Source organism: Ictalurus furcatus, chromosome 15 (assembly GCF_023375685.1).
Source record: "Ictalurus furcatus strain D&B chromosome 15, Billie_1.0, whole genome shotgun sequence".
Classification (NCBI taxonomy): domain Eukaryota; kingdom Metazoa; phylum Chordata; class Actinopteri; order Siluriformes; family Ictaluridae; genus Ictalurus; species Ictalurus furcatus.
The window spans coordinates 18,182,581-18,205,411 of NC_071269.1; the positions used below are offsets into that span (position 1 = coordinate 18,182,581).

At 39.6% G+C, this 22,831-nt stretch overlaps 2 protein-coding genes across 3 annotated transcripts; both read right to left on the minus strand.

Annotated features, from left to right (window-relative positions):
* Nucleotides 1–1,248: 1,248 nt before the first annotated feature.
* Nucleotides 1,249–9,050, minus strand: ddost (dolichyl-diphosphooligosaccharide--protein glycosyltransferase subunit (non-catalytic)). Its single transcript, XM_053644033.1, has 11 exons — nt 8,788–9,050; nt 7,199–7,309; nt 7,029–7,115; nt 6,826–6,929; nt 5,699–5,793; nt 4,856–4,949; nt 2,732–2,880; nt 2,286–2,433; nt 2,059–2,179; nt 1,859–1,965; nt 1,249–1,776 (listed from the first exon to the last, which is right to left on the minus strand). The coding sequence occupies exons 1-11, from the start codon at nt 9,020–9,022 to the stop codon at nt 1,627–1,629; spliced, it is 1,401 nt and encodes a 466-aa protein (XP_053500008.1). The 5' UTR covers nt 9,023–9,050; the 3' UTR covers nt 1,249–1,626.
* A 1,299-nt stretch (nt 9,051–10,349) lies between these two features.
* On the minus strand, nt 10,350–22,568 carry zbtb17 (zinc finger and BTB domain containing 17). 2 transcript variants are annotated; one of them, XM_053644045.1, is made up of 16 exons: nt 22,509–22,568; nt 22,236–22,360; nt 19,044–19,290; nt 18,538–18,699; nt 18,020–18,343; nt 17,839–17,928; nt 17,505–17,749; nt 15,566–15,708; nt 14,967–15,267; nt 14,793–14,880; nt 14,463–14,579; nt 14,248–14,368; nt 13,438–13,568; nt 12,981–13,250; nt 12,702–12,791; nt 10,350–11,651 (listed from the first exon to the last, which is right to left on the minus strand). In XM_053644045.1, exons 3-16 carry the CDS (start codon nt 19,246–19,248, stop codon nt 11,302–11,304), a joined length of 2,637 nt encoding a protein of 878 aa, XP_053500020.1. In that variant the 5' UTR covers nt 19,249–19,290; nt 22,236–22,360; nt 22,509–22,568; the 3' UTR covers nt 10,350–11,301. The 2 variants fall into 2 exon arrangements, with proteins under 2 accessions (XP_053500020.1, XP_053500019.1); XM_053644044.1 differs by lacking the exon at nt 22,509–22,568 and having other exon boundaries at nt 22,240–22,493.
* Between the last annotated feature and the right edge of the window lie 263 nt (nt 22,569–22,831).

Genomic DNA, 22,831 nt, shown 5'->3' on the forward strand with positions numbered 1-22,831 from the left:
TTTCACCTTATCATCTAGCCCTTGTCCTCTTCTTCTATTTACACTACATTGTTACTCATTTAAGCTTAATAAATGAGTGTGTTCTTCCTACAGTATGTCATCATGAACCAGTTCAAAATTCTACGCTGTAATGTTTGAAGAATCTTTTGAGTTTATCATAACAATGAGTGCTACATACAAATAGTGAATTATGTTAAAGATTTTAAATAAAACATTTTCATACATCATCTTTTTTTCCTCCCATTGGTGTGTTTTGCTGTATTGTTTTCTTCAGTGCTGAATGATAATTCTTGCTGCTTGCAGCTACGTGTATTATCTTTCATTCTTTTTAGGCTTCTTCATAGATTATAATGAATCATTAATGGTCTGGTTGACTGCTTCCTGACTAGCGGAGAAAATACTAACATTTACTGCAGCACTACGTGAACATGTTAACATGTGAACAAAAACGCTTGATTTCGCTGCAGCTTTTTTCACAATTTGTGGGGTTTCTGTGCTTTTTTGCAGAAAACGTCGAATTTGTTGGTGAATTAGATCTTTTAGCTGTACTCATATTTGACACACGTGAACCGAAGAGAGCGCGTTGGCCGAATAAGCCTTGTGATGATTTCACATGACCTGTCTAGGCCCAAATCTGTGGAAAATCTGCTGTCATTTTGAAAAATAGCAAGCTCCTCCAAATATTTCAGTTTGCCTAATTTCTGCAGTCTCTAAATCCTGGAGTGACTGACTCTAAATCCCAGGATATCATCAGTTTCTGAAATACTGAAAATCCATATGGCACCAACAACTATGCCATGGTCATAATCACAGAGATCACATTTTGTCCCCATTCTGTTTGATGTGAATATTTCCTGAAGTTGTTAGCCTGTATCTGCATGATTTTATGCATGGCACTGCTGCCACATGATTGGTTGATTAGACAGTTGCATGAATAGGCAGGGTGCCAGTGTTCCTATTAAACTGGGTATACATTAAATCATTATGATTATCCATTTTGCCATCACCACCCTATTTTTTTTTTTACCCAATTCACTGATATCTTGATGTTGACTGACATGAACACAGGACACATTGTCTTAACACATGCAGGCATCATGCCTTTGATCTTTCAGATGAGCTCAGTTTGAGTGTTAGTATTGGACCATAAAAGCTCAAATATAGGTAACATGAAAAAAGGCACATCCACACACCTTCTAGAAAGGTACTTACAAACCACCAAATAAAATAGACAAGAATTTTAAAAAGTGTGGGGATGGTAGACCGTTTTAATAAACATTGGTACTTTTACAGAATTTTAACATCTTTCATTACAAATTTAAGCTTCGTGAACAAAAAGATCAGTGCATTTAGTCATCGAAACTGCAGTTAGGTGTACATTCTGGGACCTTTTTCCACTGTATTTAAATAAAATGACAAGATTTCTTACAGAAAATAAAAGAAACTCAACGTGTACAAAAGAGCATATAAACTCAGGTTGACGATCGTTGTGTAAAGTTGTAGTGGCACGTCGGACTCATGGAAAAACCCTACACCAGCACAGTTCAGTTCTCAACCACTGACCTGCGCAATAGGACTGGCTCAACCCAATCTGATTTCATTTTTAAACTATAACTCCAATCCTACTTAATCTGACTTCTCCTTCTCTTTCATGTGTAGGAAGACGATGCTGAAGACGAACAAGCCAGCCATCATGGAGAACACGCTGGCGTAGTATGGGTAAGCAGAGGGAATGTAGCGCTCATACTGGGTGTGCTCCAGCGGGCGCACAGACACCTACGACACAGGGTGAAAATGAAACAAAGTTTCTCTTCACTGTATAAACAGAAACAGCAGCATTAAAAACAAACGCACTTACCTGTGTGGAGGAGTAAAGGTGTGTGTAGCCAAGTCTGTTGTAATCGACTTTGAATTGAAACACTCCGTACACATCTGGCAGCTTAAACTGGACACTGTATTTACCACCTGTGCAGACAAAGCATGTGTGTAATTTCCTACCATCTTCATTTTCAAGTCTTGCATCTACGATTTAGAAAGCAAACCAAATCTTGTGGATACCATTTTTCTTGAGGTAGGTCCTGACGAAGGGGTCGATCCGGACAAACTCCAGCTGAATATCGTCTCCATCAAATGGCACCCAGCGGCCCTCGGACAGCATCTCGATCACAATGCTGTATTCCTAATAATTTAGAGGCTAGGGGTCAATAACAGCACTTTACAAAATGTTGCTGAAATCCAGGAAGTTAGAAACGAGGGTGTAAAACTGTAGCAGTAATAAAACTCACCACCAGGTCAGTGATGGTATAAGCTGCAGGCGGCACACTTTCGCCCACTTCATGATGACTTACGGCTCCAACCCTGAGGACACCTGCCTCCTTAAACACCCAGCGGGAGAGAGCCTCGGCCAGCTCCCGATTACCCGTCTGTGAGTATCTAAAGCAACAGAAATCACTTTAACCACAACAAACCTACAGATTCAGGACAACTTTACATGATAGGGTATCAGAAATTCCCGAATTCTCCCCTCTTCTGTGTTCAGTCCTTATTTTGAATACTTGGTATGCACGACAGCCACAATTAGATTGTTCAATATTGAAATCATGATTGTTTAATAGATTTAGTCAAACAAAAAAATAAATTATACAGGTAAAGTTCATTGGCACAATTACAATCTGACTGATCAGAAACGGATGAAAGGACAGAGGAAGAAATGTAAAAAAACATCTCAAACCTCTGGGATCCTGGGGTGGCTTTCTGCACTGGGGAGTTGAAGAAGGCATCGCTGAAGAAATGCAAGGATCCACTGAAGACCACACGAGCATTGTTTCTCGCCTGCAAGCCAGCAATCAGGAGGGTGTTCTTTCCAACTGCGTGAGGGTACTGTGATACGAGAGTGGAATATGGGAGAGAGAATAACCATAAAATAATAAGGCCAGGCATCCCATCCAGGGAGTATTCCTGCTTAATCTTCTTGAAATACAACAGAGAGAAGGGTTATTTGAAGTAATCAGTTCAATCAGGTATACACTCTATGGCCACTTTAATAGGAACACCCATACCCCTGTCCTTTCATGCAGTTATGAGGGGGGGGGGGGGGGGCGCTTTGATCTCGGTGACATTGACCATGGCATGGTGGTTAGTGCCAGATGAGCTTGTTGGAGTATTTCAGAAAGGGCATGTCTCGTGTGATTTTAACATGCAACAGTCTCTAGAGTTTACACATAATGGGGCAGGGAAAAAAGACGACCAAAAAACAAATAAACAAAAAAAACACATCCAGTGGGCAGTCACAGGAAGAAATTCCTTGTTGATGAGAGAGGTCAGAGGAGAATGGATGTGAGGCCAGGCAAGAAAGCCTCTGGTGCAGTCCAGTTGGGACTTGATGCTTCAGTTCATCAAGGTGTTCAATGGGGTTGAAGTCAGGGCTTTGTGCAGGCCATTCCAACCTTATCAAATCATGTCTTCATGGTCCTAATTATGTGCGCAGGGGCATTGTCATGCTGGAATAGGTTTGTGCCCCTTAGGTCTGCCCGGCTGAGCGGCTGTGGCTCAGTTGGTAGAACGGGTTGTCCACTAATCGTAGGGTTGGCGGTTCGATTCCCGGCCTGCATGACTCCACATGCCGAAGTGTCCTTGGGCAAGACACTGAACCCCAAGTTCCCCAAGTTGCTCCCGATGACAAGTTATAACGCCTTGCATGGCATTTGAGTGTGTGTATGTGAATGGATGAATGAGACACAGTGTAAAGCGCTTTGGATAAAAGCGCTATATAAGTGTGCCATTTACCATTTAGCTCCAGTAAAGGCAAATTACAAAACAGGCAAAACAGCATACAAAGACATCCTATACAATTCTGTGGTTCCAACTCAGTTTGGGGTAGACCCACATATGGGCGTGATGGTCAGGGGTATGTCAAGATATGGAACAATGTAGGTTTAGTTTAGACATTAATGAACCTGGGACACTGATTTAACACAGAAAAACATTCTAAGAACAAAAGCTTGATGTCTTGATAAAGTAAATGTAGAAATAATAAACCTGACATCATTATGTCAGGGTTTAATTATTTTTTTTAACTGTAGTCAACTATGAGATGAAATGCAAATAAATGTCCAGGAGTCAGTGAGACTGGTGGACTGACAGGTATATGAAAGAGCGGAGAATGTGTTGGTGAGGTAACACGCAGCCATACAATTAAGCTGAAATGCTAGATGAGAAATGTCATTTAAGGCAGTGTAAGAAATTACAGACTGCCTCTCAGCAGATTCCACCCCGAACTGTGTTAGGATAAGCTTGTTCCCCAAAAAGGAAGAATTATCAAAGGGACAATTTATCTGGGTCTTAGCAATGTGTATAATACCACCTAAAGTGACATTCACACAGTTATAGCATGGGAGCGGCAGTGGGACATCAAGAACCATCCCTGAACAAAGGGCTATGTGACCATAAAGACATCTGTCTTGATAATCCTATCACCTTACCATTTGGGGTCACACCTGTAACAACATCAGTACTGTTAGAACGGAAAGTGATCGCATCAAGTGCTATCCTTAATTTACATTTAGAATGAAACTTAATTTACATTACATACAGAAAACCTGGTTTGAAACACAGTATAAAATGTCTGTGCTGATATTGCTCGGGGTTCACCCAAAGTGCTTAATGTACTGTGTCACTGCCCTGCTGTAATAAAGTTATTCTTCTTTGAGATCTTCGACATCCTCTTCATTTTTTCTTATCAGCAGTCTTGGTCAGTCTTTCATAACATCTACTCAATATCAATATCCTAAGCACTCCCAATTGTCTTTCAGATCTGTGGGAAACACGGCATCACCAAATCATACTGCAAACTCACTTGTGTAATAGGACGGTCAGGAAAGTAGGAATAAGAAGTGGAGGAGCCTGTGAGGATGTCCAGGACAAGAGGGTTATCAGGATCAGCCACCATTCTGGAAATAAAAAGTGATCTACAATAAATTCACAAAATCACCTGCATGCACATGAAATACTATTTGACATAAGTATAGTCTCAGTCATCACTAGTCAGAATCCAGGGTGAGAACTTTGAGATGGTACATATCTACAAATACCTGGGTGTTCACTTGAGTGTCAAGTTGGGATAAGGAGTGAACATGGACAGTGTGTACAAGAAGGGACATAGCTATCATACTATTTTGTAAGGAGGCTGAGGTGCTTTGGTGTATGTGGGGAAACTGCTGCACATGTTCTACAAGTCTGTAGTGTCTTGGGCTACAGCATCACTGCGAAGGACACGAACAGACTCAACAAGATCATTAACGAAGCTCAGTTCTTGGACGTTGTCTGTTTTTTCTTGGAGAGGGAAACAGCAGCAAGCTCTCAGTCATGAGGAACCATACACACTCACTCCATAAAAACACACCATACACTGCAAAGCACACCGAGCAGCAAGCTACAGCTATCGGACAATACAACACCATCCTCATGTCATCTATCTGAATATTTTTATCTAAAAGTATTTTGCATTAATCATCTGCATAATTGCCATTAATCTGAATAACAGTCACTAGGGTCCTACTGAACACAGATACACATGTATTGGATATTTGGACAGATGTGTTTCTCTGTATATATTTGCACAGCTCTTGTTATATTTTATATTATATTATCTTTATTGTCTTATCTTATGATTAACAGTCAAATATGACAGATCACCCACCCGACACCTTTGAAGAGGATGGGGTTCTCAGTTGGCTTGCCAACAATAGTGGGGGCCTTAAGGAGGTTATCTGGATCTGCAACAATCAGAGTGTGCTGCAAAAACAAGTGGAAACAAACATTTAGAAAATGCAAACAGCAGGGGTGAACAACTAATAATACACTGGTTAGCTATTCTACTGTGAATGTAAATGGTACAGTGTACTGCACGTGTCCTATGTTTCGGTTGCCCAGAAACCCAAATGATGCGACACAGAAACCAACATGATAGCTAAAGCAATTTAATAACATATGGTGAGTAGGCTAGTTAAGTAGCTAATAATGCAGAACCCCAGACAAAGTCACTGGCCACATTTTCATCCACGAGATGCCATGCGGTTTTCCCCATGTAAATTAATTGAGTCTGGTCGGCATCTGATCCAGACAGTAAAAACCATTCTACCACCAGCCAGATTGGCTCAGCGGATGTGTGTAGCGCAACAGGCGGTGGGATTCGGAACAAGTAGCGGGTGCTATAATTACAGGTCAAGTTTAAGCTACAAAACAAATTTAAGAAAAACTAATAAAACAATTTGAAATACACCCAGACCCAGATATACAGACTTCATCCAATCTAGATTCCTGCTGCAAAGACTCTTGGTATTAAAACTCACACACACTGCTAGCCAGTACAAACAGTCTGTAAATTCGGCATTATACACACACACACACACACACACACACACACACACACACACACACTATCTGTATTGCTCTGAACCTTGTTTTAAAAAGGAAAAGCCGTGTAACAGAAAACAGTAGACATGTTAGTTTACTGGATTACCTCTAGGTGTCAGAGTCCGTGCAATCATCACATTTGCATTTTGTTCCATTGTGCTAAATACCAACAACTTTCAAGTTCCAGAAATGTTGAAAAATTGTTGTAGATCATTGAGCAGGAAAAAAAAGACCACACCCTCAATGGCAGAGGTTATTATTAATTTGATATTGAATTATATAGTTATTTTGGGGCTTTTAGAGATATTTATTTCCCCTTGGGGATCAATAAATAAATTAATGCTGTATTTGAGAGTCATGGTGAGCGCATTTTGCACTTTTACATCACGCGCAAAACCTTCATCCACTCACCTCGCCAGGATCAGAGACATCATAATTATGATGGTCAATGACAGCAGTTTTCTCCTCATCAAACTCAACACCACATTCACTGCCCAGCTCACGTATTGGGTCACCTGTAGGGAGAGAAAAACATAAAGGTATAATAAAGCTCTTAAAATCATAACAACAATAAAACACAGGACCATTTCCATCCAATATTTTGAGAGACTCACCAATATCTGAGCTGGCTGCAACCAGAACATTTCCCCCACCATCAATGAAGGCTGTGATGGTCTCCAGATTGATGTTTCCTCCAAAATCTTAAACACAGACATTATGGTATAGTCAGACTGAACACAGTTACGATGTGGAATTACCGAAGAACCATTAAAGTGATCTTTACCTTCCACAGATGGGGCGAAAATGATGAGATGGTCATACAGGAACTGTCCATACTTAATCAGGGAGAGACCGGGGTCATCAGCAGTCTTAAATGTGAGATCGAAACCACGATCTGAAGAAAAAGAGTAGATAAATTTTACTAGCAAAATATACAGTGTTTAATATGTTTGACTCAAACCCTGGTGCACTTTCCCACTCAGTGCAGTTTGTTTAAGCAGGTAAAAACAGAAATCACACTCAAGTGTGAACCAAAGTACCAGTCCAACACCATCTGAGCGAGGGGGTCTTGATCCAGTTCCAAGTGAACTCTAAAGTGGTTTGACTGCAGTGAGAAAATGATCTGACTCTGAATTGACCCAGCTGCAGGAAATCAATCAAACATGCTGTGTTTTGGGTTGCAGGCAGTATTTTTTTTTTTTTTTTTGTAGACGTGAGCTGCTAAACTGAAGCACAAGGTGCAAACCGAGTCAAAGGATAGAACTCCAGTGCTGCAGAAATAAGATATTTGGATCAACGAACATAAAAAGAAGAACCCTGTAAGTGATGCACAAAACATCTAAAAGTAGTTATTTATATAATTATCTAATTTATAATAATTTATGGGAGGGGGAACAGTGGCTTAGAGTTTTGCACATTTGCCTTGCAGTGCCAGGGTTGGGGGTCCAAATACTGCCTGTGCCCTGTGTGCGCAGAGCTTGCATGTTCTCCCCATGCTTGGGGGTTTCCTCTGGGTACTCCAGTTTCCTCCACAAGTCCAAAGACACGTGTTGTAGGCAGATTGCCCATAGTGTGTGAATTGGTGTATGGTTATGCCCTGTCATGGAATGTCACCGGCCTTGCGCCCAGAGTTCCCTGAGATAAGCTCCAGGCTCCCCCACAACCCTGTGTAGGATAAGACATATGGGAAATGGATGGATGGATGAATGAATAACAATTTATTTAGTGCTGACTCCATGTTCTCTATGCTGGGGTGATGCATTCCCTTGACAAACCTTTGTTTACTTTTTCAGTTGCGTTATTTCCAACGAACAATTAAAAAAAAAGAGATTTACAAGTACATTTTGGGTTTGTTTGTTTGTTTTTTTTTAAATTGTGTGCAGTAAGAAGTCAAACCAAACAGTAAACAAACCAAAAGTATCACTTTCGTGCCAATTCAGAAACTGAGTAAAGTTGCACAACTGCACCTACAAAAGGTATGTACAGCCAAGACCCATTCACAGAATCCCAATCTGCATACCAAATGGCTTCCTGATCAGCCATATTGCACTGTTCTTGCATTTTCTTTATAAAAAAAAATTATCAGAACGTTATGGAGAACCAAAAATAAACGTTCCCAAAATGTTCTGGGGAAGCAGTAATTGTTAGCTGTGCTGTACTGGGCTGTATTGTGCACTGGAGTATATAATGCACTCAGCTGCTGTTATTCCTGAACACAAACCAGGAAGCGGCGTTCACATGCATGCTTGTGCACGCGCTAAAATATGCAAACACTCAGGCAGTTTGGATTAAAATCTAACAAAACAAATTCTAATATGCATAACAATCTGCTACCTTTAATATCTGTCTAAGAAACAGAGTTGATCTCTTCACCTGCTAGGCTGCGGAAGAAGATTGAATGGGTGTCTCTGATGTTCGGGCTGTCCAGCAGGACCAGAGTCTTTCCATCTCCAGAAACGACCTGCAGCAGCAAAGCGGCGGATAAAACCAACACAATATTTCTTACGAGTCCCCCTGACTGTAATGAAGACATGTTGACACCCCGTCTTCCGCGTCTAGATGTTACAGTGCAGCCTATATCCCTCATTGCTGATCCACCCGCCGCCATTTTCCTCCTTTGGACAACGTCAGCGCTAACAGGAACGTGAACTTTGACCCACACTGTCAGCCAATCATGTGGCGCCTCATGGACCAATGGAGCTAAGGAAGTGGAACGGAGGTGTACTGTAATATAACGTGCGTTTACATTTATTTGACAGATAAACATTAAAAGAGATTTATCCAAGCACAAACGCGATGAACGATCTAACATCCCGGAAGTCCGAAAATAGCGAGATTATCTAACAAAGACCCGGAAGTGCGGCTAAAATATACTACACAGTAAACCCATCATACTAATGACACACAATTACACACAAACTACAGAACTACACATGACTGCAAAATGGCTTACTTATGTGCCAAAATTGAATCTATATATATAAAAAAAAAGATTATCAAATCACTGATTAATACAATACAAATCGATCATTTTATTTTTCCATTAACGAAGATTATTATTATTATTATTATTATTATTATTATTATTATTATTATTATTTTGATTATAGCAATATTTATTTTCATAATTGTCCCTTTCAAAAACTAATTTCCAGCAGTGTTTCTTTTATTTGAAGCCAGTGCTGTTTAATTCATATAATAAGTTTAGGGGAAATATCTTATTTGGAGAAGCCCTGTTATGAGGCTACATTATTATTATTATTATTAGTAGTAGTAGTAGTAGTAGTAGTAGTATTGGACTGGCTATACTGTCCCTAGATATGAATGCTGCCCCATGATGGGCACCATGTTCCCAGGATCCACTGTGACCCTGACCAGGGTAAAGCAGTTAATCAAGATGTATTATTATTATTATTATTATTACAGTTTATTGTTGTTGTTACAGTTTATTAACATTTTCTGTATCCTACACAGGGTCGCGGGAGAGCCTGGAGCCTATCCCAGACTCGGACAAGGCAGGGAACAGTCTGGACAGGTTGCCAACCCATCGCAAGGCACAATCGCACGCACACACATGCCCATTCACACACTACGGATAATTTAGAGTTGCCAATCAGCCTACAACACGTCTTGGACTCGGGGAGGAAACCTGAGAACCTGGAGGAAACCCCCAAAGCACACGGAGAACATGCAAAGTCCATGCACACAAGGCAGAGGCGGGAATCGAACCCCCAACCCTGAAGGTGCTAGGCAAACTTGCTAACCACTAAGTCTCTGTGCCTCCCCCTAGTGGATACCATTAAGGACCAATAATGGTAATGATAATGGGTTTAATGGTTAGCTGATAGTTTAAAATGGGATTTGTAGTGGAAACCATTAGAATTTCAATTAGAATTTTTTTTTCAGCAGTGGAGTCAATGGGAGTAAAACATATTTTTACTAAAACAGAAAATACTGGACATTCACAGAGCTGGAGAAGAGTATAATGTACATAATCAATGGTGAGGTAAGAACTAAATAAGAAATGAAAGATTCAGACACAAAGACATGACCAACAAGTAGAAGCAAAATAACAAGTGTGATTCTCAAAAATCCAAATCAAACAGTAGGAAATCTAAAAGGGTCAAGTAAAATAGAAATCTAATGAAGAAATTAAGTTATTAATGATTACTCCATCGTGGTGATCACATTATCTGTTTATTAGATATTGCCTAAATAAGTTCATGAGCCCTGCATTACTTAGTATGCACCTGCTTCTTTACCCAGTAGCTACTAGCATCATCATTCAAATCTTTTATACAGTTTCTAATCATATTCTTTGTGCATATTTTTTTTTTATTGTTTAAATAGTACAAGATGTGCTAAAGGAAAGTAATCCTGAGTAATTAAGATAGTATTTTAAAAAAAGAAATTCGAAGAATGAATCAAAGTGTGTTCAGTTTTGATAACTGATGAGAAGTTTTTTTTTATGAAACATATAAGATCGTGACAGAACATAGTTTACAAAGTTACGCACAGTGTATATAACATTTAATACTCAATGTTAGTGCATGATTGAGAATGTAGATGCTGGCAAAGGAACCATATAAAGTCAGAGGTGTACATGATCAACGCTTCGGTATCAGAAAAATACAGCATAAGAAAGAAATGTGCACTGAACTAGAATAAGCAGTTATATCTGAAAACAAATGACTACTTTTAAAAGAATTCATTACAGCCTAAGCATGAGATTATGTACTTGTGCTATACAATCAATTTGTAAAAACAAGCTATAGCATTTGACTTGAAATAGTAACATAGTTACATTTCAAGTAATATCTAATATATCCCTTGACTATGTTGATGTCTCTGGGATTTTAAAAATTCTTTGATTTGCTCAGTATAGCATCACTGTGTCTGACTTTCACAAATCTGTACGTCCTCTCCTACAGTTTCAGTTGGAGACTCCGCCTCCTCTTCCTCCTCCTCAGGTTCATTATGTGTGTCCTCACCCTGGGTGTCATCGTTAGCCTCTTCCTCCCCCTCCCTCCTGAAGAGGAGCTCTTCTCCCTGAATGACCTGCTCGGTGGTCTGCCAAGTACCGTCCGTTGCCTCGTACTGCTGGTAGAAGTCTGAGTCAGCCTGGAACATGACGAGAGCCTGGGCCGTGTGGATACGCACATGCTGAGCTAGAGAACTGGCGTCCAGGAACTTCTCTCCACAGGAGTCACATGCATATAAGATCTGCGTGTTGGGATCTACAGAGGTGGAGAAGGAAAACAGGCTTTAAAGATCATGTAAACTGCTTCGATATTTATAAATGGTGTAAGGAATATACTGTCATTCTGTGCTGTTGGTACGGAGACAAAACACTGCAGGAGGAGGATAACTGAGGATTAGGTAATAACCTATCCTGCAACTTCTCACCACAAAAGCTCAAGTAAAAGTAAAGACTGGCGGGACAGCAATGGATTTCGTTCTTAATTTGTAGTAGGGTCTAATAGTATTCTGCATTGTCTACCCGTTTAGGATTAAAGGTGAAGTTTGTGATGTTTAAAAGTGTTTGTACAACTATAATAATAATCATCAAATTTTAAGGATACTTTGTAAAAACTATAACTCCTAATATCCGCATGCAGATGGTTATATGATAGCTGCCTAGTTTCTTTACTTCCCAGGTTCTATGTAAACATTTTCTGGCCCAGAAATGAGCTTAATGTCAGAGAAGTTCACAAGGTTTCACTGGGGGGAATGTGGTCAGTTAGGTGGAATGTGAGGGATTGTCAGTCTTTTCGCTGCTATTGCGAAACATCTCACAGGAAACAGAAGGTTCTAAACATTACAAATTGCTGCTTTAAGACAAAGTGCTGCAGAAAAATCATGAGTAAAATGAACATGCACATCTGATTTATTTAACAATTTATCGACAAAAAAAAATTAATTCCAAAAAGTTACATGAATGCATCTTGCAAAAACATCATTTTAAATAAAAGGCAAATCAACATAAAAAGACTTTTTCAAAGCTTAAATATCATTTCAGCGTTTTGTCATGACCCTCTTGATCTCAAGAACTGATGTGAAGAAAGTACTATATGACATCCATTATAACTTATTATAACATACATTACTTGGCCCTTCTCTTGTGATAATGATGAAAAGTCTGTGAAACCCAACACACTAAATGTTTTGTGGGTATAACTTGATGTTTTGTTCTAAGGGTGTACAGACTTTTTGGACTCAACTGTACGTTTGCATGGAATATTTTGCCACATGGACATCGATATATACGTGTAAATGTTTCGTCTTACCAGCTTCCTGCACTTTCTCCACTGCCTTTGTGATCTCAGCTTTCAGAGCTTCTGTTTCATCGGCAGATACAGATGTTGCAACAGGCACCACTGCACCGGGGTAAATACAACAACGTTAGAAATCATTCTCATCACCACTAACTGCAACAAATGATCTTTGCATTCAAACAAAATGAAAAAAATAACTGCCTTCTTTTCTTCACAAATTTCAATCGTCCTCTTTATGCTAATAAATATCTCTTACACGTTATATCTTGTGCACTCGTTGCTGTCTCTTACCAGTCAGCTGTGCAACAGTGTTGGCTGCCAACGCTTCTGTAGCCAAAGTCACAATGTCATCTGTGGTGACTGTAACAATATTGACTTCATTCTCGTCGAGCTCAGACACAGAGGCAGTTGCAGGAAGCAGCTTGTCCTCCTCGTCTTCTTCAGTCACTATCATTCTCTTCATGCCTGCTTTGCCCTGGTGAACAGTTTTAACGTGGGAGCGGAGGTTGTCCACACGGTTAAACCCGCGTCCACACTTGTCACAAAGATAGGGTTTCTCACCTGTGATTGGAGTTACAGAGATGAATAAGCATTCAGGGGGGAAATGAATACCCCCCCCTTTTTTTAAATACAAAGTAAGCACTCCTAATCTTGCGTGACCTGTGGGTTTGATATCACTTTGCCCCTTTCTGAATTTTTGAAAAATGAACGACTAAAGCTTCAAAAAATAATTCTGTTGTTTGTGTACCTGTATGAATGATGATGTGTTTCGAGAGGTCTCCGACATTGACAAACGCTTTGTTGCAGGTTTGGCATTTGTGGGGTCGTATGTTGTCATGATGGCGGATGTGATTGGCCAGTTGGCTGGACTGCACAAACCTGCATGTTATAACATCACAATTACACAGGATCCATAACTAGCATTTTATCACATAGTATGTTTAATAACACATTTTTTTAATAATCCATAAATATATATATAAAATACATTTAAATACACTACCGGTCAAAAGTTTGCAGACACTTGACTGAAATGTTTCTCATGATCTTAAAAACCTTTTGATCTGAAGCTGTATGATTAAATGTGTGAAATCGGTGTTGTAGACAAAAATATAATTGTGCCAAAATATTAATTCCTTTCATTGGAAAACTAACATTTTATTTACAAAGAATTATTTTTTTTTTTTAAACGGACGACTCGGAGCGAAATATTCCGAAAAGCAACCAATAAGAGTCCAGCGTAGGTGAGAACTCCTTTAATACTGTTTAAAAAAACATCTCAGGGGGATTCCTCAAGAAACTGGTTGAGAAAATGCCAATAATACATTTCTGGAAATTCTAGGCAAAAAGGGTGTCTACTCTGAAGATGCTAAAAGATTCAATTATTTTGATTTATTTTGGATTTTTTTTATCACAGCATAATTCCCATAGTTCCATTTGTGTTACTCCTGAATTTTGATGACTTTTTATTATTCTAAAATGTGGGAGAAAAAAAATAAAAATAAAGAATGAGTGTGTCTACACTTCTGACTTGAAGTGTATATTAGATTTCGGTTACCTTTTGCCACAGCGGTCACATACGTATGGCTTCTCTCCAGTGTGCTGTCGGACATGAGCGATCAGTGAACTGGCCTGTGTGAAGCCTTTTCCACAGATCAAACACAGACATGGCTTTTCCCCTGCAACAATCACACACACAGACAGTCTGTTCTACACAACCTAATGCACACAGATAGCGGCCTGCGAGAGGTGGGAATAAAGTGAGTGAAGTACCTGTGTGAATGCGCACGTGTCTCTGCAGTGCACCCGGGTCAGCGAACGCTCTCTGGCAATGCATACACACAAAGGGCTTCTCTCCACTGTGAACTCGCAGGTGCCTTTTCAGGTTCCCTGCACAAAGAGAGCCCTGTCAAACACTCTAACACACACATACACACACACACACAGTCTCACACATGGTCACACAGATGCTTACACTCACACACACGCAGACACTCATATATATTCACTCTCTCTCACACAAGCTCTCGCTCACAGATATTCACAGACACTCATCCACCCTCCCGCACCCACACACGCCACCTCTTTCTGCAGACATCTCACCTGATGTGGTGAACTGCTTCCCACACTCTTTACACTTCAGAGGTCCGTCTGCGATATGGATCTTCAAGTGAGCTTTCAAGTTTCCTAACTGAAAAGGATTTTGTTAAACAGTTACCACTGGGTTTCATAGAAACCTTTTATTTTATTTTCGCATCCTCTCTCCCTTTCTCTAACCTGATTGAATTTCTTGTCGCATTGTGGGCATTTGTGGCCCTTGTCTGTATCGTGGATCTCCAGGTGTCGCATTTTGGCGGTGGGGTCGGAGAAAGTGCGCTCGCAGTACTCACAGTGGTACGGCTTCTTGCCGCTGTGCACCAGCTGGTGGCGCTTCAGGTTACCTGAAGTGGTGAAGAGTTTGCCGCACTCGTCGCAGCTGTAGCGCGCCTCGCCTGTGTGCCGCTTCCTGTGCAGGTTCAGAAGGCTGATCTGCCGGTAGCTCTTCCCGCATGTGGAACAGCAGTATGGCTTTACGGGGCTAGAGGTTAAAAGAAGCACACATATGTCAACTGTGGTCCTTTTCAATCAGATTTTATTTACATTAGTGTGGTAGGTGCATTTGCTTCAGCCTCTGTGCAACATCAGTATACATGACATGCTCAAGTGGGTTTAACATGCACACAGAGATATTGTTTATAGCTTTCAGTACAGATGGTCTTCTATCAGTGACTCACTAATGCACCTATATCATCATTCACCATCCTCTACATTCTTTCCATCCAAAAAATAAATAAATGAAAATACACTGTTGGTACTAACTGTTGGTGCTAACTTACCTGTGGGTTTTTTCATGAGCTTTGCAGGCGGCTGGGTCAGAGAAGGCCTTGTTGCAGTCCCTGCAGCTGAAGGGCTTCTCGCCTGTGTGGATGCGCATGTGGCGTTTAAAATTCCCAGTGTGCGTAAACTTCTTTCCACAATCCTGCAAAAGCCATCAAGACCATGGAGAAATGAGGAGGATGGAAGTGGTTTGAACATAAAATAAACCAAGGCAAAGAATGCAAAGTAATGCAAACTACTGCCAAAGTTTTGTATGTTTTGAGGGGAAAAAAAAAAAAAAACACATTGAGCATACTGAAAATGAGTTATGAGTGGTAAAGGAATACTCCATACTCAGTTTTCAGCTGGATTTTTTAAATCTACAGCTGTACTGGACTGTTCTGTAGCGCAGGTGTGATTCATTTCAACACATTTCTCTGTACCATGTAAAGAACAAAAAGCCTGTTTATTCCCAAAATCACTTTTAGAAAAAGTCTAAGGGCAGCCGTTGGGGAAGTCAATAAACGTTTATGTTAAACATGATTTTTTTTTCTTTTACAGTTACATTTATATAGAGCTTTTCTAGACACTCAAAGCGCTTAACATAGTATTGGGGGTTGGGATGTGGGGAGGTATCTCCTCAGCCACCACTAGTGTGTAGCATCCACCTGGATGATGTGACGGCAGCCATAATGCGCCAGAACGTCCACCCCACACCAGCTATTAGTGGAGAGGAGAGAGAGTGATGTAGCCAATTCAGAGATGGGGATTATTAGGGGGCCATGAGAGAGAAGGGCCAATTCGCTATATTTTTCCATCCATTTTTTCTTAAATTCCTTAGTCAAAGGTATTTATCAATTTATCATTTCAGAGATAGGACTAGTTTTTCAGAGGGAAGAATTTACAGTTATCGGCATAGTTGGATGTGTCTGAGGGCGCATGCCTACCACAGAAACTTCAGGACAGTGTGAGTAACTGAAAATATTTTACTCTATTGCTCCAGTTTTGGAAATACTGGAGATAGAACTACATAAGATCAGATCTGGTAAGGCATTCTCTAATGTCTGTTTCATCCTAAGACGCCTATTTTAGAATGCAATGATGAATTGAACTATATAGTATAGGCATGTATTAGAAAACAATTATACCACAGTGCTGCTGAATTCTCGATTCTGATTGCTCAGGTGTTGATTAGTTTTCAATAACAGCAGCTCTGAAAATAGTTCCGGCTATGAGAAAAATCACGTTTATATGAATTCTCTTTATTAACTTACACGAGGACTTATATGATGGTGACGCTCCACATAAATGGATTAAAAACCCTTTTCTAATTGTTGAAATGGTGAGGTTTTTAACATTTATGAAAGGAGTCTCCAGTGTCACAGCCTTTTAAGAGTCAGAGACAAAACCGTAACTTTATGTTCAGAAAACTTTTGTTTTACAACCAAGTCTTCAGGATAGAGGACTTGTTAACTTCGAGAGAGAGAGAGAGAGAGAGAGAGAGAGAGAGAGAGAGAGAGTGTGATGAAGGAATGACTGTTTATGGCTATTATAACTTAAGTGGTAACAGGAACTAGAATATTTTTCATGGACTATAAATGGACACAAATATTTCATTCATTAATAAATAAATATTGCAAGGATTGGCAAACTCCTGTGGCAAAAGAGGAATAAAACATTTAAGGATGTATTACATCACACCATTGTTAATTCTTTTCCTTTTTCCTTACTTATTGTTGGAATTCATCTACTACTCTTAGATCTTCATTACAAGTATGTAATGTAAACCAGATTTGAGTAAACAAGATTTGCCTTCCGTTCTCTGTACAGGAAAATGTTTACGATGTCACATATCGTCTACGGATGCAGTGGAGAGAGAGAAGATTTAAGAAAAACAAAAGTAGTCCTTTAAATATTTACTCTATAAAGCATTGCATACACATGCCAAGCCTCTCTTACCTCACATTTGTGAGTAACGGAGCCATACGACCTGGACTCACTGCGTTCAGCAATGACCCCAGACCTTAAACATTTTCCCTCTCCTTCATCTGTTGCTCCTGCTGATGCATCATCCCCATCCATCTCCCCTTCATCATCATCCTCCGTATTCTCCTCCTCTTCATCAGCCTCCTCTTCCTCTTCCGGTTCTTCTCTTGTATTTTCTTCAGTAGCGGGTTTTGTCAAACTTCCTTCGGTACCATCATCTATCACCAAGGGACAAAAGAACAAGGCAATCACCAGAAGAGAAACTATACATGGTTGCAGTTATAGCATGACAGAAGTGGGTGTTTACCTGGTGCGGGCACGCAGTGAGTGATGGATTTTAATTTGCTTCTTCGTGTGCTCACGCAAGACCTCCTAGTCGCAGCTCTCTGTGACAATTCTGAAAAAAAGAACAGAACATATTTCATATACAGTGGGTACTAAAGAAGGTCATCCTAGTCAAGCAAAGCATGAGATAAAGACAGACTGACTGGGCTTGTAATCAGCATCAGACAGGTCATCCTGATACTCCATGAGATCCTTTGTTGTGCTCTCCTCCTGCTCCTTTAGCTTGGCGTACTGGCTGACCTTGTGTGATCTTCCTACCCAAACTCCTGCACTTGGTGCTCCTGTGCTTTGTCTTTCAGTAGTGCTACACCTCGCCTGCTGCTCAACAGAGGTCTCTGATGATGAGGGAGATTCATCCGCCTCAAGAACGCCACCCTGAGCCGAGACTTGGCTGTCCTGTTGCTCCACAGAAGCATCACTGTCTTTCTTAACCAGCTTCTGATGCTGCTCAGTTGGACCTGATACGGCTATATGAAGCAAAACACAGAAAGACATGAAATTATACAAGTAAGGATAGTGGGGTGGGGTGTTACTACAGAAAAGTTAATGTATTAGAACGAGCGCATTTACCTTACAGACAGCACCTTCTGACCAATCAGATTTGAGAATTCAACAAAACTGTGGTATTAACATACACACAATAAACTTGGACACTACTGACCATTGTTTAACACTGGTGGTCCTGTGAGCGACTTATAAGCACAGCAAGCGTTGACAATTTCTTGCATCTGAAGAAAAGTGGCGACGGCCAGCACGTCCTCGACGTTCTGAGGGTTCAGTGTCAGCTTAGCTGTGTACATAAATTCAAGGATTTGTCCAAGGCCTGCAAAGATCATAAAAGTTGGCTGTTATGAGAAACAGAAATAGAAATTGTAGCACGTCAAGAAAATATATGGCTGACTGCAACAGTGTGCACACCTTCAGGACAAGAAGACAAAGAAATGTAGTTTACACTGACAAGCCATTTAGTGTGTTAGGTTTCATACTTTAAATTTTTTTCTGTTGAAACTGTAACTTCATGCAGGATGCTGTAGATAGATAGTCAAATACACCAATACATTGGGGGTATAAACTTTTGCACTCAATTAAAATGGCGATAAATATATAAATGGTTATTGGTCACAATATGTACGTGGAAAATTTTAGATTAGATTAGATTCTGTATACCTGCAGCATTACTGATATCCAAATGCACAACATCCTTCTGGTCCAGAAAGAGAGCGTGGAAGTATGTGCTGCATGCTGCCAGGACGGCCTTGTGGGCTTTGAAGTCCACTCCATCCACTACAAATGTGCAGTCACACAGGAGATCCTGCTGACGCTGATGGTTCAGCTGCTCTAAAACTTTCCCACTGTGCCATGGGAAGTCCATCACTGCCACCTGGGATAGATCAGGCTCTTGCTTTGGATAATCCTGTCATGAAACAACAAACAACAGGTAGCTGATATTAGTATGACCTACTCTTTAAAAAAATAAAATAAAATTATTTACAGCGATGCAGCAAAATTAAAATTGCTGGAAGAAACCAAAATTAAGGGCATAGCTATAAACAATAGTTCCCTCAGTAGTTTTTTTCACTCTCTTTAAGTTAATAAGACAAAATTTTTAAATAAATTGTAGTAATTTACTGTATGTTGCCTTTTGTACGTTTGACAAATTAAAATAAGGCAATAATTGCTGCTTAATTTAAACCCTACAAAGTAATAAAAACAAACAAACATGTAATTGTCAACAAGTCCTTATTCCACAAAATTACTCTGCACATAACAAAATATAAATCTGTTGCCTGCATTTTGAGTTATGTCATGATTGCAGGTGGTGAATTAAACATGTAGTAGAACAGTCCTTGTAGAAAAAAAAACTAAACAACAACAAAAAGGTCAATATTTTTACTCTTCATACCCCCCCCCCCCCCCCAAAAAAAAGCAAAAGAAATTAAATAAATACATAAATAAACAAACAAACGTACTGAAAATGGCCAAAAAGGACACTCCATTTTTGGATAAACTTTCCCCAAAATACCCCCAGTTGTTTTCTTTATATGATGACATACATGCAAATAATAATAAATGTCACAAATAATAATAAATGTCACTCTGTTAGCCTGGTAAATTGTGCATCGAAGTGTTATCATTTTAAGCTATTTTATGTTAGATCATTTAAATTTTCAATATACTGTAATGTTTTATATCCTTTATGTTTTTTTAAATATATGATTTTTGTAGTGCTATTAAGAACACAAGTGGGTCAACAGGGCAGATGTGTGCTCTCTGTATGTACTGTATTAATGCAAAGACCAGGAGTGAGCTCATATAACCTCGCTGTATGACCCAGACTTTTATCACAATAAAAAATTTCTCAATTTTTTTTTTAATTAAAATCACAGTCATGGGCAACACTTCTGTATTAACTGACACTATCAGACCAGCTGTGTTTGAGCCAGTGGAGACTTTTGGTTATTATTGGTCTCAAGTCTAAACAAATGTGAACCTAAAAGTGAACCTATATTTACATTAACAATTTGTTTCTTCCATCCAACACTGTTCTACTGTCCTGTCTATCTCACATGCACGGTCCTGAGTATTAACTGTCCTGACAATTTATTGTATATTTCATGCTCACTCACTCACACACTGTCATGTATTTGCACTTTATATAGTGCTGTGTACCATGCTATTATATTGTGTGTCACAACATAGTCATGAGAAAACATTCTGTTCTAGTGAACATTAGTTATAAGGAGGAATGATAAAAAAAAATAAAGCAAAACTAGTTGAGGTTTGACTTGACAATGTATTATTACATTAATAGGACCACACGTATAGGTTTAGCAATGTTTTGTAAAACCTGAGGCTACTTTTTGCTATTTTTTAAATTGTTTATAACATGTTTATACATCGACCAGCCACAACATGAACACCACCTGCCTAATATTGTGTAGGTCCCCATTGTGCTGCTAATACAGCTTAGACCTGTCGAGGCATGGACTCCACAACACCTCTGAAGATGTGCTGTGAGATCTGGCACCAAGACGTCATGCCCTGACCCAGTCGTCCAGCCATCAAAATATGGCTCTTGTCAAAGTGGCTCAGATCCTTGCCCATTTTTCCTGCTTCCAGCACATCGATTCCGAGAACTAACTATTCCCTTGCTGCTAAAATATATCGCATTGTAACGAGATATATGCCATTGTAACAAGATAATCAAATGTTATTCATGTCACCTGTCTGTGGTTTTAATGTTATGGCTGATTCATTAAAGATACAATCAAGTTTGTATTTGGTCATTATGTTTGGTGGTCTTAGAGACAGGATCATCGTCCAGGTCTGACTGAAACAGTTACATTTACATCGTACATAAACACTGTATTTAAGGCTGTATGCATAAAATAATGATAAAATGTGTGTATTTAGTTTTTCCTTATATCAATATAAAACACAGATTTATATTGATATTTAAGTACTTCGTGTTTAATTGTTAAAATGCCCGTATTTAGTAACTTTATCAAATGTAAAATGTTTTTTAATGGCCATTTGTTTTCCCCTCTATGTTATAAGACTCTTTTTTTTGTAAAAGTTGAAAAAAAATAACAATGTTTATATACATATATATACACAGGGGGAAATAAGTATTGGACGCATCAACATTTTTCTCAGTAAATATATTTCCACTGAGGTTATCCACATGAAAATTTCACCAGACATCAGTATTAACTCAAGAAATCCAGAAATATAAAGAACTCACAACATTAAAGTCAATAAATAAAGTTATGTGTAATAAAGTGGAATGCCACAGGAAAAAAATATTGAACAGGCTAAAAAAAGCAGTTCTCCAAGGCAAGATAATGGAACGAACTGGTGAAAATTTCATGTGAATAGTCTCATTGGAAATATATTTACTGAAACAAAATGTTGACACATCCAATACTTATTTCCCCACACTGTACATATACACACACATACATACATACATACACATTATATATATATATATATATATATATATATATATATATATATATATATATATACACACACATACATACACACACACAACTTTTCGTTGTGACTCTGTTAGCATCCCTAAAGAAAGTATCCTGGGACACATCCTGTCTTCAGGTGTTGTGCTACAGTATGACGCACACACAGTATTTGCTGCATCGTCCACTCCTGCTAGTTAAATAGTTCAGCTGCCAAACAATGTTTTTCAGTCGTATTTGAACAGAATTTTGCCCAGTCAGCCTACACACCCTCATTTGGTCGAATATATGTAGCGCATAATCTAATAAAACACGGAAATACATCATGTGTTTGTTGTTTTAATGACGGTATGGCATGTAAACATGAAATTAAACCTACATACACTTCAGCCACACGGGCCTACTTTATCCCTCTGCTACCAGGTTGACGATGTTGCGGATTGATTAGGAGTCCTCTGTTCCTCTGTTCCGGGATTAATTCAGCGTGCCTAGCCGCGGCAGGAGCTGTGAAACAAGATGGAGGTAACAGGAGACGGTCTGAAAGTGATCTCAGCTTCTGCTCTGTTTTGCTGCAGGAACGACGCACTGTAACACCCGTAATCGGCTCATCGTGAGTCCGTGTAAATGTTCATATTATCGCCATTGGTTTTACCCAAACAACTGGATCAACTGGATCTGATCAATTTCGGCACAGCGATTGCGTCCGATCGAGTTATCCGGCAATCGATGTCGTTGCTCAGACTCGATGATCCGCCATCTTCCGCTCTCTGATCGATTGATAGTGGCCGAGTGAGGTGCGTGGGGCTGCCTTTGCGCATGCGCGGGTTTGCAGTTCTACTGGGTGACCACATGAGGGTACTGTTTACCAACAGATTGTTGTCCGTCAATTTCATTACGAGCTTGTCGAGTTGTAACATTCTGCATTTAAGTTATAATTTTGAATTTCTGTCATACCATATGAAATTGTGATTTGAA

What these genes read in the sequence shown, in the direction of transcription:
- zbtb17 (XM_053644045.1), bottom strand. Translation starts at nt 19,248, where the DNA reads ATGGACTTCCCATGGCACAGTGGGAAAGTTTTAGAGCAGCTGAACCAT. An exon ending in TGATGCTGATTACAAGCCCA is followed by an intron (nt 17,929 to 18,019) that starts GTCAGTCTGTCT and finishes TCTTTTTTTCAG; the next exon opens with AATTGTCACAGAGAGCTGCG. An exon ending in GCGACAAGAAATTCAATCAG is followed by an intron (nt 14,881 to 14,966) that starts GTTAGAGAAAGG and finishes AATCCTTTTCAG; the next exon opens with TTAGGAAACTTGAAAGCTCA.
- ddost (XM_053644033.1), bottom strand. Translation starts at nt 9,022, where the DNA reads ATGGCGGCGGGTGGATCAGCAATGAGGGATATAGGCTGCACTGTAACA. An exon ending in ATCCTCTTCAAAGGTGTCGG is followed by an intron (nt 4,950 to 5,698) that starts GTGGGTGATCTG and finishes TTTTATTTCCAG; the next exon opens with AATGGTGGCTGATCCTGATA. An exon ending in ATACCATCACTGACCTGGTG is followed by an intron (nt 2,180 to 2,285) that starts GTGAGTTTTATT and finishes CTAAATTATTAG; the next exon opens with GAATACAGCATTGTGATCGA.